Source organism: Zootoca vivipara, chromosome 3, assembly GCF_963506605.1.
Source record: "Zootoca vivipara chromosome 3, rZooViv1.1, whole genome shotgun sequence".
In the NCBI taxonomy this organism is placed as follows: domain Eukaryota; kingdom Metazoa; phylum Chordata; class Lepidosauria; order Squamata; family Lacertidae; genus Zootoca; species Zootoca vivipara.
The window spans coordinates 62,614,805-62,630,329 of record NC_083278.1 but is presented as its reverse complement, the minus strand read 5'-3'; the positions used below and the strand labels follow the sequence as shown (position 1 = coordinate 62,630,329).

At 38.8% G+C, this 15,525-nt stretch overlaps 1 protein-coding gene across 6 annotated transcripts in view; it reads right to left on the bottom strand.

Moving 5' to 3' along the window:
* The window catches only part of STXBP5 (syntaxin binding protein 5), a 123,644-nt gene that overhangs the window by 9,511 nt on the left and 98,608 nt on the right, over nt 1-15,525 (bottom strand). For 4 of the 6 annotated variants that reach the window (XM_035108801.2, XM_035108797.2, XM_035108798.2 and 1 more), the window contains 6 exons: nt 14,205-14,255; nt 10,760-10,999; nt 8,641-9,010; nt 4,132-4,297; nt 2,501-2,612; nt 564-784 (listed from right to left, as the gene is read on the bottom strand). In XM_035108801.2, coding sequence (XP_034964692.1) covers nt 564-784; nt 2,501-2,612; nt 4,132-4,297; nt 8,641-9,010; nt 10,760-10,999; nt 14,205-14,255 — 1,160 coding nt within the window. The other 2 variants (XM_035108800.2, XM_060272738.1) reach the window with 2 other exon arrangements.

The following is a 15,525-nucleotide window of genomic DNA, read 5'->3' as shown; positions in this document are numbered from 1 at the left end:
TGAGGGCACTTTTTAAATATTCTTTATAAATTTCCCACTCCTTTTTGAACTTTTGGTTTGGCTGCCTCCTAATTGTCTCTGTCATTTTTGCCAGTTTGAGATATTCAAATAATTTATCCTGCCATTCCTCTTTTGTTGGTACTGATTCTCCTTTCCAATTTCTAGCAATTAATATTCTTGCTGCTGTTGTAGCATATAAGAATATTCTCTTTTTTCATTTGGAATATCTGAATCTAAAATGCCTAAGAGGAAGGCTTCTGGTTTCTTTATGAAAGCTTGCTTAAATATTTTTTTCAGTTCCTCATATATAATATTCCAAAAAAATCTTAATTTTCTAGCAACCCCACCACATATGAAACAGTGTCCCTTCTGCCTGTTTATACCTCCAGCATGTATTAGATCTCGTTTTATACATTTTGGATAGTTTGCTGGGAGTTATATACCACCTGTAAAACATTTTCAAAATATTTTCCTTTAGTGTATAACAGGCTGTAAATATCCATTCTTTATTCCATAATCTTTCTCATGCCAATAGTTGGGAACCATGTTGACACTTTACTTACGTCATGCGCATGCTTTGAGAAAGAATCTGCACTGGCCATCATGGCTGCTGTTCGTTCTTCCAGTTCTCCCAACTTCTGTCCTCTTTCATCTAGTGCTATTCTGGCTCGTGCCAATTCACAAACTATTCCCGATGCTGCTCCTTTGACCCCTTCAATACCACCAGGACCTGGAATATGCTGGGCAAGGCTCCTTGATGCCTTTCCAGCAGCTGATTCTCCAACTGAATATGAAAAAATAAAAAACAAAATCAACCAGATTCTATTTAGGATCCTTCCATACAAAAAACGGTTACTAGCTGAACTCAATACTGAAAGTGGAAATGTCATAAGTTTTGGATAAAACTAAAATAAAATAGAAATAGAAATACTTTATTGTCACTGTACCACTTGTTTACAGTGAGATTAAACGAGCCCCCCATCCCCCCCACAATCTCTCAGTCCTTGTTACACTCTGGGTGCTGTCGTACAACCACCAACCCCGAACGTCAGCTGTTGTGCATCTTACAATTGATTACACAACATATTTAACATAAAAACAAACTATTCTAATACAATAAATTATTTTTCTTTTCTGGTTTGCAATGAACTAGGAAGGCACTGAGAATCTGTATGGAAATTAGGCTATAAATAGCTGGGTAGGGGAGTGCCAGCTTAGCTTGCCATTGGTTTCATGAACACAATGCTAGAAATTCATGTGTAGAGATGTCATTGCATCATTTTGACATGTGATTCACTGCATTTGTCATTTTACATCTCTTTATGTTGATGTATTAAGTTGTTTTTTTCAAAAAAACTGTTCCATTAAAGATTGATAAATTATAAAATATTATAAAATATCTAAAAGGATGTCATATAGAGGAGGGAGAAAGATTGTTTTCTGCTGCTCCAGAGAAGCGGACACGGAGCAATGGATTCAAACTACAAGAAAGAAGATTCCACCTAAACATTAGAAAGAATTTCCTGACAGTAAGAGCTGTTGGCAGTGGAATTTGCTACCAAGGAGTGTGGTGGAGTCTCCTTCTTTGGAGGTCTTTAAGCAGAGGCTTGACAGGCATATGTCAGGAATGCTTTGATGGTGTTTCCTGCTTGGCAGGGGGTTGGACTGGATGGCCCTTGTGGTCTCTTCCAACTCTATGATTCTTTTCAGACAACGCCTGATAGCCTATAAAGTGGGTGGGTCTCTCAGCACTGCATCATGTGATGTGGATGCTACATTAAAAATTAACTCCACAGATAGGATAGTTCTCTTGCACCAAGGATGAAAAACTGGTGGGCCTCCATATGTTGTAGGATTGCAGCTCCTAACAGCTCTAACCAGCATGATGCCTTTTCATCTTGAGCTGCTGTTTCAGTGTTGATATCAGCCTTTTTGTTCTTGCCAAGTACTTGTGGATTAGATATTAGACCAGGACTAAGGGACCAGCTATTTGTACATTTTGTAATTTTATAACTATGTAACTTTGCTACTTAGTTGATTTTTTTACACTATGTTATTTTATTTATTTTTGGTTTTTATTGATTTTAGTCTAGCCTAGATTTATTGTAACCATCTGTGCCAGCAAAACTCCAGTAATCGCAAGCCGGTATCCAACCCATTATTCATTTTATCTGCCATTTGAATATTGTAATCTGCCTTGTGTATCGTGACAACAATATATACCGTTGAGTATAAATTAATAAGTAATTCTGCATAAGACTGGGGAAAAGTTTTATCTTTAGTATTCTACTCTAATTCAGAAAATTGATAGTACTCATGGGCATATTAATGGGAAGGTATGTGCAATGATATACAAGTAGTTAATACGAGGGAATATATTGCACTAATCTTAGTTTCTAGTTAATATTTTTGTGTTTCATTTTACACCTTGGGACTGCATTCAATAAATATATTCTACTCATTTTCTATTCTTTTATTTTTAAAAATGTAATGAACTTACAGAGTTCCTCTCTGTCAAGTGATTGTGCACCACCTCCAAATAGGCCTTTGAAGAACCCCTTGTTTGGTGCTTCTGGTGTTTCTACTGGTGTGAAGAGTTCACCCAACATTTCCTTCAAAGAAAAATCATTTCCAGTCATATCTGAAATTCTATTTGGATTTCATAACAAAGGACAAAAGTACTATTAATGCACTCTCATTGTATTCTCACTTGACTTCAGAATCCAAAGTGCCCCCTGTAGATTTTATCATTTTGCTTCCAACAATTTAGCATGCATTAGATCTATTAATTAAAAAGTTGTTAAATCGCAATGATAGCTTTACATCACCTTTAATTCAGATGGAAATTGGAGTTGCTGTTAAACTCTGCACTTTCCTCACTTTCTTCAACGTTGTCAGGGGGACTCCCTACAGGGAGCCTCCCCCCAGCACTTCGCCCAGCGACAGCACTAGCAGCGGGTCAGGGGAAAGTGGAATGGAAGGGGGAAGGCTCAGCGAGGCATCAGAGCCCTGGCAATGCTCTGGGGAACAGACAGTGGAAGAAGGGCTCAGCGACGTATCAGAGCCCAGGCACCGTCCCAGCCAGCAAGGGGAAGAAGGGACACTGCTCCTTCTGAATTGAGGCGCACACCCAAACGCAGGGTGAAGGGGCGGCATTTCAGGGTGCCCAGGTTATTATGCTGGTCCCAAAGCCGACGAATGACATTGCCGGGTTCTGAGAGTGACTTGGCGGTCATGTTTTCTGCTATCTCTGCACTGTAAATAGCATGCACAATAAAACCTTTAAAGACACAACGGACTGCATCGTCTTTATTCGGGAGTAGCTGCAAGAACTCCCTGACAAACGTTAAACTGGAAATGTTCTTCACTTACTACAATACGCTGCATTCAAATAAATACTTTACATTTGGTCTTACTGAATGTATTAAACTAAAGATTAAGCTGACAACAGACACGTACTGACAATTTTCTGCACTGACTGAAAGTGGGTTGTATCCTGACCTGCTGTTCCTCCTTGTGGAAGTGAGCCAGATCCAGTGGGGCTCCCTTTTAAGCTCCACAGTCACCTCCCATGCTGTTTCTAGCACAGTTAGGAAAAGTATGGGGAAATTCAAACCATAGTGTGAATGGCTCCACCCATTTCTCTTTTTTTAACAGAACACATACAAACCAACAACGAAAGCTATGACAGAGACAAGGAACAACTAAGAAAGCTGCAAGCCTGGTTGAAACAGAGAAGATGGAGTAAAGATCCAAAATGAGACTGTTCTGCAAACAAGGGTCGGGTCCTGAAAATGGCCTTGGAGCTGTGATTTTGTCTGCTACTATTTGAGGGCACTTGATACCTATACTGAAGACATCTCTTCAGTATGCATTTGATCATGTGCAACCTCTACAGCCCAACTGAATGCATATGGGTTGTGAGAACACAAGAGTTTTAAAAAAATAATATCTGATTCAATTCTAATTCCCTGCCCCCACATCTCCTTTCCATGCTGGAGAAACCCATCTGGACTTGTTTCAGCTCTCCTTCCAAAGCAACAGCTATAAATTAAAAGACAAAAGTAGTCTATTCTTCAAATAATGCTTTTACATTTAAAAATAATTACACAAGAATATTTTATACTTTACCTGCAGATTTTCACATGTTTCTTGACTATAGGTGATTCTCTGGATTTCTGTAGGTGAGACAAGGTACAAAGCTTGCCCATTGTTGGTGAAGCAAAATGTTCTGGCTATCCGCATGTTGGTAAGCGGTAAGTAATATACATCCAACAGCGGCCTTAAACTTGGCAAACTTAAGAAAACAGAAAAAAAAGTTAAAAGTGGGATATGAGCACTTTGTCTACTTTTCTAAAGCTTGATACAGTGCATAAAATGCCTTAAAAAACCCTAAAAGCTTACATTTTTCAAAACTATGTAGGCTTATGCAGATTCCTACGTCACCTACCCTAAGTCCTCCATGACTGAAAGAGTAAAAATAAAAATGTATGCAAACCATTTTTCATAAGGATATATGTATAGTCTAAGTGGTGTATTGTAGGTCTCCAAAAATGGTAGCCAGTTTGATTCTCTGGGATTTTAGTCTGTGTTTTTAAATAGGGCATGAAGAACCATTGTGATTTTTTTTAAAAAAATATTATATCTTATACACAACAGAAACATTCAGACAAAGAATCTAACTATTAAATGTACACTTAAAGCTCTGTGTGATGTAAAGAGTTGCTATATTTACTTTAGGCAGGGGTACCAACTTGAATAAAATATTGGGGGGGGGAAGCCCTGCCCCATTTATCGATCTCATGATGCAATGCACACACACCATTTCAATGGCAATGCCCATCAACTTTGTTGGGGCCTGGCCCCCTCAAATATTTTATTGAGAGACCAAAAGGACCATGGCCCCTAGGAGTTGGCTTCTATGACTGAGTTGCATCTAGGGGAAAGCAGTGTGTGACTGGAAGACAGTTCATGCAACCAAACTCTCTCCCACCACCCCCAGTGTAGCCTCCTGAAAACCCTCTCTAGAGGTTTGGGGACTGCCTGAACAATGCAGTACTGTTGTATGGGGCTACAGTGTGAAGAGGGAATTGCCGCTCCTGATCTTATGCAATTTCCCTCTCATACTGCAGCCATGTACAACACTGCTTCCACTGTTCAAGGGGCCTTGGGGGAGAATAGGGTGAGGAGGGGAAGAGAGAATTTGGCTGCATCATGAGCTGCCTTCCAGCCACGTAATCATTACATACATTCCCCACGTTCTTTTGAACAGTAGACCTCCACCTTCACACCATGGTCTCATAAGTTATTTTGGAGCCTCCTCAGTTTCAAAAGAGCTATGTAGCAAGGGGGATGTTTTTTGAGGAATGCAATTGCAAAGCCCCACTGGGCACACAGAACTAGCTGTAAAGTTTCTTAGATACTGGACTGTACAAAAATCCAAGTAGTGCTTCTAATTTTGGACACATTTCCTTCAATAACTCCAAGGTTGGAACACCAACCACAGACCCCACTAAACTTAGCAGATGCTTTTAAAATATGTATCACAGAAAAAAAGAGCAGAGTCTCTTCTTATAGATAATGACTAGAAACATTGCTAAGTCCTGCCTGGGAATTTAAAAAAAAACACACTTCAAAAGGTAAACAACAATACTGAAAAAATATAGCCGCTGGTAAAATTATGTCTACTGAATTGCACTTAATTAAACTTCACTGCACTTTTTCAGATATAGTACACAAAAGGTATTGTGAAGCACGTTGTGTTAGTCATTCTTCGTGATCATGAAACAGAGAAGTTGGTGATCTTCAGGGTATGAGCTTGAACCTATTTTATAGGTCACAAACACCAACTCTTCTTTGAATAGGACCGCTGAGGATAAAAGATTGGCAGAAACTAAGGACAACTTCATAGGTGGCTGGAAAAGACATCTGTCAAATAAATATGATCTAAGATATTCATGAGTACCATTTAAGTTTGAAGAATTTTGATACTTTGGATGTATAAACTGATCAAAAAGCAGCTTAACAAATTTATCATCTTGGTACAAGTTGTATCAGAATATTAAAACACAATGCAGATGACATTCAATTTATGCTGGGGTTACGTTACAGGGATAGTGCATAAAGCCAAAATCATGTATAGTCAAAACCTATAGGGTTTAGTGGTAGATGGGAATACCATCCCCTTAGGATGACCCCCCCCCCCACGGTTGCTTCTTCTACCTTCATGGAAATGAAATAGCGAGGCAATTGAGGAATTACATTCTTGGCAGAGTTTGAGCTCCAACAGATATCATGGTAGCTGAAGTCACCCATGTCTACTATACCTTTCTTTTTTGAATGTTTAGTAAGGTCACTTCTACAATTTTTACCCATATTCTCTCAATCTGCCTTCTATGTTCCAAGTCATGGATCTCTTCACAAGTGTACATTTTCTTATCATATAAGGCTACTCCTCTTCCCTTCCTGTTTGATCTATTGGTTTGGAGCAGGTTGTACTCCTAAATTTCTACATTCCAGTCATGAGTCTCATCCCACCAGGTTTCAGTAATGCCTATTAGGTCGTATTTGCCATCCTGCATTAAGTGCTCAAGTTCTAATTACTTGTTTCCCATATTCTGTGCATGTAGAGTATAGCGAATCAACTGTGTAGAGACAACTGAAACTATGGGTTATTCTTCTGCACACTGCTGCCTCTTCCGTAGAGAGTCACCTGCCACCACTACAAATCTCTTCCTTTTCTGGGGAGTGACAGGAATCCTTCTGTACACTGTACCTTCCACTGCCATCTTGGTGTGTTTGAGGTTTGCAACTGCTGCACTTGCTCCTCTGGCTGAAAATTGGTGTTCGAGGTGAGGGCATGGAACCAATTTTGTAGTTCCAGAGACACACCATGGGCTCCTGACAGTCCTGCTTTTTTGTGCCACATTTCTCCAGGGGTTCGTCTCCTGCATTGGGCAATTTTCCGCCTCCCTAGGGGTACCCTGTCTGCATCTCTGTTCCAGGACAGTCCACTCAAAGCTTCTTATCCCAGGTTCGTAAGTTAATGCAGGTAAGTAAGTTTAAGTAATTCAAAGATACCATTGCAAAGAAGCCAAACTCTTGCAACTAATGGTACATGCCCCACAAATCCATAGAGGGAAGATGACATAGAATATGCAATCTCTTTCCCTCCTACTATTAAATTGCACTTCTCCTCTGTTCACACTGTCTCTGTGTTTTTTAAATTCACATTTAGTCATGTCTAGCTGGAAAGCAGACACTTTTGAGAGACGGATCCGGATCTTTTAATGGCAATAGCAGCTGCCACCCAATAATATGCTCAGCACATGTGGGCACAGTTCCCTTGCATGATGCAGACAACTGGTTCCTTTCTTCCAGTCCTCTCAGCTGACGAATGAAACAACAATCTCTTGATCACAGCAAGCTGGTCTGATACAGTATTGGTTTTCTTCAGATATCATACTAAATCTTGGTCAAAAAAGTTTAACCAGGGTTTACACAATGTTTAAATTGACAAACTGGTTTACATCTGGCTGGCAAATAAAAATAAACTACTGTTTGAAATAGGTAACAAAACATGGGGTCAGATCCAAAGGTTCTGCAAGCCCAAGGGCCACTTGTAGAATTGATCATTCTCCTCCCCTCCTTCCCATTCTTTCCAGAGTCACTCCAGAACAGCATGGGCCGAATCATGGGGGGCTGTAACAGAATGGGGAATCACCCAAAATTAGGTTGAGGAAATGTACATTAGGGGAGCTCCACAGCTAGCATTCAATCTGTGGCAGCAAGATTCTTCTGCCTGATTTGGGTTAGCATTCCCACTGCAGCCTTCCATGATATAGCAGAGGAGTGGAAAGATCAGTTGTGTGAGCATTTTTGCTTACGATGGCTTGGTACAATGATTCATCTGACAAACCACAATTTGCAGCTGAGGCATTGCACCAGTTTATCAAGAGAATAACAAGTAGTAATGGAATTTTTGGAACCACAGAGTATTGTTTAGATTCTAAACTATGGTTAACACAAGCCACAATTTTAATATTTAAGCAGAGCCATATTAAGTCATAATTCCAAACAAAAATGATTTTAAATACCTATGAACTACATTCTTAATGTTAATTAGTCAATCCGAAAGAAAAATGCATGTAGCAAAGGGATGGCAAAAGTTATCTTTTGCTTCAAAGTCATTCAAAAACTTCATTAAATCACATAAATAGGTAAACAGGTGGCTAGTTTATCAGCAATCCTGCATACAGGTTGCATATGAAGTATGCATGTTATGACTGCATGTTCTCCCCATCACTTGTACAGCTTCAGTATGAACTGAAGAATCCTTTGTTCTAGGCTCTGTTGCAGATAAAATATGCAGCATCTGTTTGACGGATTTTAAAATATAATAATAATGGTTAATAATAATATTAATAATAATAGAATAATGTCTATTATTTATTTTAATACTGTGAATATATTACAGCTGCAACAATATTTACCTATCAAATCCTTCATTTTCCCTGTGTAGTTGCAGTCTTATTCACCTATATAACATTTGTTTTCTTAAAGTCTTTGTACATTTTATGTATTTTCAGTGAACACATCTATACTAATTAGATTGCCTCCTTTTAGTATTTAATGTCTTACCTAAAAGTCATTATATGTCCATTGGCACAGAAACAAGCAAGGCAGATACTGTTACTCAGTGCCACTATATCTCCACGAAGGACAAATGAAGTCTCTGTTATATTTTGCTTATAAGTACAGTTCTGTGAAGGCAGTGAAATAACTTTTGCTTGCTTTTCAGAACATATCACTGCATATTGGTTTTCACTGATTTCCTGAGAGGAGGATGGAGACACTGAGACAGGCCGGCGTTTCTTCACCTTATCCTTTTCGTCCTTGTCTTCAGGAACATTGGGTTCTCTCCAGGGTTCATATGCTGGTGGAACTAATGATCCCGTAGTGTCCAGAAAAGCCATTCTCAGTATAGCCCCTTTAAGCCTTAGTATGGTTCCTAAGATACAGAAATAGAAAACTTTGCTAAAATACCTGTACAATTTTTGACTAATAAAAAATGTTCAGCCAAATACACTGAAATGTATTCCTAATTTATAAAGCACTCTTGAACTATTGCCCTCATAATACCATGACATGTAGAATGTGATTAGGGGCCACTCCCAAATAAGGGTCCTTTCTGAAATCAAGTTTTCAAGAATACATGTAAGCACATAACTTGTTCTTTTAATGAAGGATCATATTGAAGAACCCATATTTATATGTACTTATGTATATGTACTTATGTTTGGAAGCTCATTTTTAATGAAATACTGCCTTGGATTTATTCTGTAAAAGGGGGGGGGGTTCCTGTTTGCAGATGATACTGAGTTCCAGCAGAGGGTCTATGCTGGAGGAAGGAATTCCCCCAGTTCCTTCTTCCATGTTGCTGCTTATGGGCTTCGCATAGGCATCTGGCTGGTTACTGTGAGCATAAGATGCTGAGCCTTTAATCTGATCCAGCAGGGCTTGTCTTTTATTCTTATGTACTCATGCCAGTTGCTAAAACCACTGTAACAGATTTTCAGAGATCGGAGAGAGCAAATTAGCTAAAATGGTCTCCCCCACCCCCACGTATAGCATAACTCCATGAATCACATGTCTGGATCAAACCACTTCGTTTATACATCTTTTCTCTTTCTTTAACCCTGTGTTGAAATAAGATAATGCTGGCAACATGATGGCAGCACACACACACAAACAGTTCCTGCTTATCTTTTTGGGGGGGTGGGGGGTGGAGAATTTTTAAAAAGCATCCCTCAGATCCATCCATCTATAGGAAAAAACAATACAGAAACCTATAAATAATAATAAAATAATAAAATTCAGGGGAAAGGACTTGCTCACAATTGCCCTCAAATGCTGTTGTACTTCATGGATCACTGCCTTGTCGTGGCGAAGGGGCTTAAATAACTTAGAGAAGTTATGTTTTGACCAAACGTGATCCACCTGGAGAAGGAATTGGCAAGCCACTCCAGTATCCCTGCCAAGAAAACTCTATGGACAAGATCAAACCTATCCATTCTTAAGGAAATCAGCCCTAAGTGCTCACTGGAAGGACAGATCATGAAGCTGAGGCTCCAAAACTTTGGCCACCTCATGAGAAGAGAAGAATCCTTGGAAAAGACCTTGATGTTGGGAAAGATGGAGGGCACTAGGAGAAGGGGACGACAGAGGACGAGATGGTTGGACAGTGTTCTCGAAGCTACCAACATGAGTTTGACCAAACTGCGGGAGGCAGTGGAAGACAGGAGTGCCTGGCGTGCTATGGTCCATGGGGTCACGAAGAGTCGGACACGACTAAACGACTAAACAACAACAGCTGTTGTACAGGATAGCCAAATCTACATATTCTCTAATCCTGTGCTTCCAAATCCAGATGACATGTCCATTTATACAAAGCACAATCTATTTGAGGCATATGGTAAGATATTGCAGTTTATGAATATTATTTTCTTTTTACACATATGTGAAGATGAAATTTTACAGATGAAAAGGATTATGTTGAATTCATATATACCTGATTATATATAAACTTTAGCACTATAAGAGAAGTTCACTTTTCTGGCAAAATACGCCAGAAGAAGCCAACGAATGGCCTTCTTGTTTTTGTGCTGATGACTGTCATAATCACAACACAACACCACATTGAGAATTAAAAGCACATAGTATTTTGCACACTGTAAACTCTGTCTTGTGAAATACATACCACTGGGAGATACAATTACTGGCTGAAGTAGTCTTTGCTCTCCTCCTGGGGGTAAATTCAATGCAATGACTAAAACTGTCCCCAATGTAGTCCCAACCCACAAGCAGGGTGAAGGTGCTGTATCAGCTTTTCGTGTGAAAGTCTCACAGAAATGAAGAGCTGAAATTGCTTCTCGAGATTCCTTGTCAATGCTGGTGACACTAGAACTCCTGGATCTGCTGAAGGAGTTGTCTCTAACATCTGAAATATTTAATATTAATTTAAACACAATGAAAAATAGCCCATCTTCACTTTAAAGGATAGTTGCAAACAGTTTAGCTATAAGGCATCTATAAAAACTCAATTCACTACAGTTGTCCATTTCACACATTGCATGTTTTAGGTAAACACTTAAGATTTTTAAACTTAATAAGTAACAAGTGTGAAAGAAATGTGTTTGAACATACACATATATGCTCACAAGAGCACCAACTACAAGTATCGACAAAGAAGTGAATCTATGGATCTGTACAGTAAAAGTGGCTTGCAGAATATACCATAGTTTATCATAATCACATTTATCTTTTAGATAGGACAACACAGCTGTGATCAAGTATTTTTTTAAAAAAAAGATATATATCATAACATTGCATGATGCGCCATTTCTCAGATCAGCTTGGCCATTTTCTTTTTGACTAGTTTTATTAGATGCTATGCACTATGGAGGAAATTGATGTAAACATATTTTAAGTTCTTTTACAAACACACACAAACACACACACTTACACACAGAGAACTACTGATTTCTTTTTTAGTTCAGATTAATAGTTCTCACTGTATTTTTAAAAGCTAGTTATTGCAGCTTTAGGACAGAGGATCTATTTGCTTATGTAAATTAGATGAACCCATAAATGTTCTATTTTGGGGAAACACCAATATGATGTCATGTCAGATTTCTGAGACAAAAACTAGAGCCCAGACACTTAAAATATATACTCTCATAGACCACTCAGCAACAGAATCTATTGAATGTGTGTATTTAATGTGGAGAGATAGGGAAGGGGATGGTGGAGAGTACGATACAGTTGTTCAGATAAGATTATGGGTGCTTGCTTTAGTGTATCTGTAGTCTACGGTTGGGACGCGGGTGGCACTGTGGGTAAAAACCAGAGCCAAGGGCTTGCCGATCAGAAGGTCGGCGGTTCGAATTCCCACGACGGGGTGGCTCCCATTGCTCGGTCCCAGCTCCTGCCCACCTAGCAGTTCGAAAGCACATCTAAGTGCAAGTAGATAAATAGGCGGGAAGGTAATCTGGTGGGAAGGTAAACGGCGTTTCCGTGTGCTGATCTGGTTTGCCAGAAGTGGCTTTGTCATGCTGGCCACATGACCTGGAAGCTGTACGCCGGCTCCCTCGGCCAATAACGCGAGATGAGCGCCGCAACCCCAGAGTTGGTCACGACTGGACCTAATGGTCAGGGGTCCCTTTACCTTTAGTATATGATTAGCAACACGATGACAGTATTTGATAAAGGCACAGGGCAGGACCTTTCTATGGCAGTAGCATTAACTGTGAAGGCCACTGCATAAGAAGTTTGTGCCCATCTCTTTTGATGTTAGTAAGTTTATCAGGAGCTCTTTGTTTCCAGCAGGGCTTTTGTTATTGATGTTGTTGTTGTTGATGATGATGCTTCTATTATTTTGTTATATTGCTTAATCTTATTGCTTAGTTTTAAAGTGTAGTTGTACTTTCAAAATTGTGGTTTTATTTTTATGGCAGAAAGTTTTATACAAAAACTCGATACTGTAAAACAGTGAGATTTCCAAACTGTGTGTCCCAAGAGGAGCTGAAATGTGCCCTGAAAAGTTAAGCCACCATGTTGAATGCACTCAACTCTTTATGCTAAAGTAGCAAGAACATAGCATTGTTCCTCCTATCCTTTCCCAGTATTTGAGCAGTGAGGGCATCTTGAAGGAGAGAGGAAGAACACACAGATTTTCTGACACAGTTCAGTCCATGTAAATATATTGTTCAGATCTTAGATCCATTGAAAGATCATGTTTCAAAAGTACACTATGTTAAAATCTCATTTTAATGTGAACACCAGACTTTTAAACCTGATATTATATAGTGATTTACTGCATTTAGTAAGCATGTTTGTAAAGAAGAACTGCAAAAAAGCAGGATCAGAAAAGTGTGAAGAAATACTGAAATTTCAAGATTAACATGCATATCCGAAACAAGATAAACCAAAAACCTTATAATTTACTGAAAGTAGGTAGGGGATGTGCCTGACATTGATTACTGCCTCTTTGAATTTTAGTTTGTACCTTTCTTTTAACAGAACTCTACAGTACTACAGTATTTCCTTAGTAAAACAGCAAGGGCTTAATGGACACATAAATTTGCTGAGAGATAGTTCAAGAAAACAGCATGATTTCATAAAGGCATTCAGATTTAAACATGAGCTTACGCCTACTGTACTACTAATATGTATACATGAATTTAGTTTTATATGCTAATGGTACAATCAAAGCCAATAAAATAAAGACCGACACACAATTATATCCCCATGGATCTTAAAACCTAAGGCCTCACTACTGAGGCCATGATCTGAAGAACTATGAAGTTCCATTTGCCAAGGGTACTTTAAATATATATTTTTAATTGTATCCCACTACTCCAGAATAGCAAACTATATTTAAAAGTAATGGTAGCTTCGAAGGCAGCTGTTTGTATTCTTGCCTAAGTTTCTCAAACTGTGTATACAGTTGCAGCAACACACCATTGTGATGCACATAGCAGTTCATTAAATACTTGTTTTAGACTCAGATGATTGATTAGATCTTAAGAAATATTATGTAGCTGAAGCAGCAGCCTATTTATTCAATTCAATTTTTACATTTATATCTTGCTTTTATTCTAGGGAGCACAAGGCAGCACACATTATTCCTCTAATGCCTCTTTTATTCACACAACAGTCATGTGGAATAGGTTAGGTTGGGAAAAAGTGAATGATTCAAGTAAGCCAGTGAGCTGAATGGCTCAATAGAGATCTGAATCTGGATCTTCAAGTCCTAACTCAACACTCTTAACCACTACACCACACTGGCTATGAAAAGAGGTGTATAGGATTTCCTTAAACTATTATTGTTTTCCATACAATGTCCAAACTGATAATAATGTGAAACAAGGCGATTAAAAAACAAGAACCTAAGAAGAAAATTAGATGTCTTATTTCAGTAGATTTCCCATGGTTTTAAATGAGAAGAACATAAAAGTGGCTCCAAGTAGATGGAAAAGCATTTTGCTCACATGCATTAAATACTGTCAAATTTTGGAATACAATAATGGAAATTAAATGGACTCCCCCCTACTTAGTAGCTAGGTCACTGTATGTGTTTCTTTTTCCACAGCCTTTTCAAAAATTGTAAACATCATTAATACAGGCTTTGAACAAACACTTACCTAACTCAGGTTTCAGTTCAGTTGGTAAGCTTAATTTTCTAGACATCTTTGCTGAAAAATAATGTATAGTTTTATAATAAAGCTAGAATGATCACATTTTAAAGAGTTTATGAAACTAAGAATTTAAGCTGTTGGTTTCCAAAATAAGAAATCATATACAACAGTTGTAAGCAAGGAAGGTATGCACATTTACACATATATTTGTAATAGGTTTTAGTGAAAAATGTGCAATCAGAGCATGACAGTGTACCTTCTTTGGTGTTATGAACAGTTAAGAACATTAGTAGTTAAAATTCTCATAATCTCTGATGTCTTTATTGTAGTGCACTGTAAGTCATTATTTTGTATGATTTCCTTGGCATTAAATGGATTCAAAAATTGAGTCATGTTTACTTAAGCATCTTTCCAACCACCTCTCCCAAACAATGGAATACTAACACTACAAAGAGAACAGAAAACCGCTGAACCACAAAAAATGATAATTTTTAGAAAAATTCACAGAATTACACTGTAAAGTTAAATACCACAAAAGAGTGGCTGTGGCTACTGGGAATATAATGGAGACAAATTTGTATAGAAAGTAAGTTCATGAACTACGGTATGCTCCTGGGGAAGGGCTCTTTTCCCCATTGATGAGGCCAAGGTAGCCAGAACCACCATTGACAGAGGGCAGATGGCAGCTCCATCAAGCCCCTACCTGCAAGGATTCTAACTGCTGTCAAACACACTGTTGAACAGAGGGAAGAACCATGTAGAAGAAGCACCCCTGACCCAATTAGGGCACCGCTGCTCCTTTAGTTGGGCGGGGATGGTGGGCAGCTGCTTCCACCCTATCCCATTGTCAAGGCAGAGACAAACAGAACTTGAAGCAGGCTGGTCCTGTGCTCTAGAATACATCTACATGTGGAAGCCAACCCTGCTGAGAATGCAAACTACAAGATACAAGCTGTCTTGACATATGCAAACCACTTTAAGAACTTTTTGTTGAAAAGCAGGATATAAATGTTCTAAATAAATAAAACAAGGTAATACTATGCTGCAAGTCAACTGGACAGGAAAGTGAGAAGGTGATGGAACAGTCGAAGAACATACTGTACTAGTTGATACCTAAAACTCCAAATATAGTTGGAGCAGCCTGTATACTTTAGGACTGGTGAACCTTTAAGACTACCTTTTTCATACAAACTTGCTCAAATCCCCACTCTGAACCTGAGGCCCTTCCTGGGAAAAGTATACATTTCCATCTTCAGGAAGGTTTGTTTGGCTCTCCTTTCTTTCAATAGGTTAAGATCATTTTGTTTAGATGTGCTTAAAGCGGGGT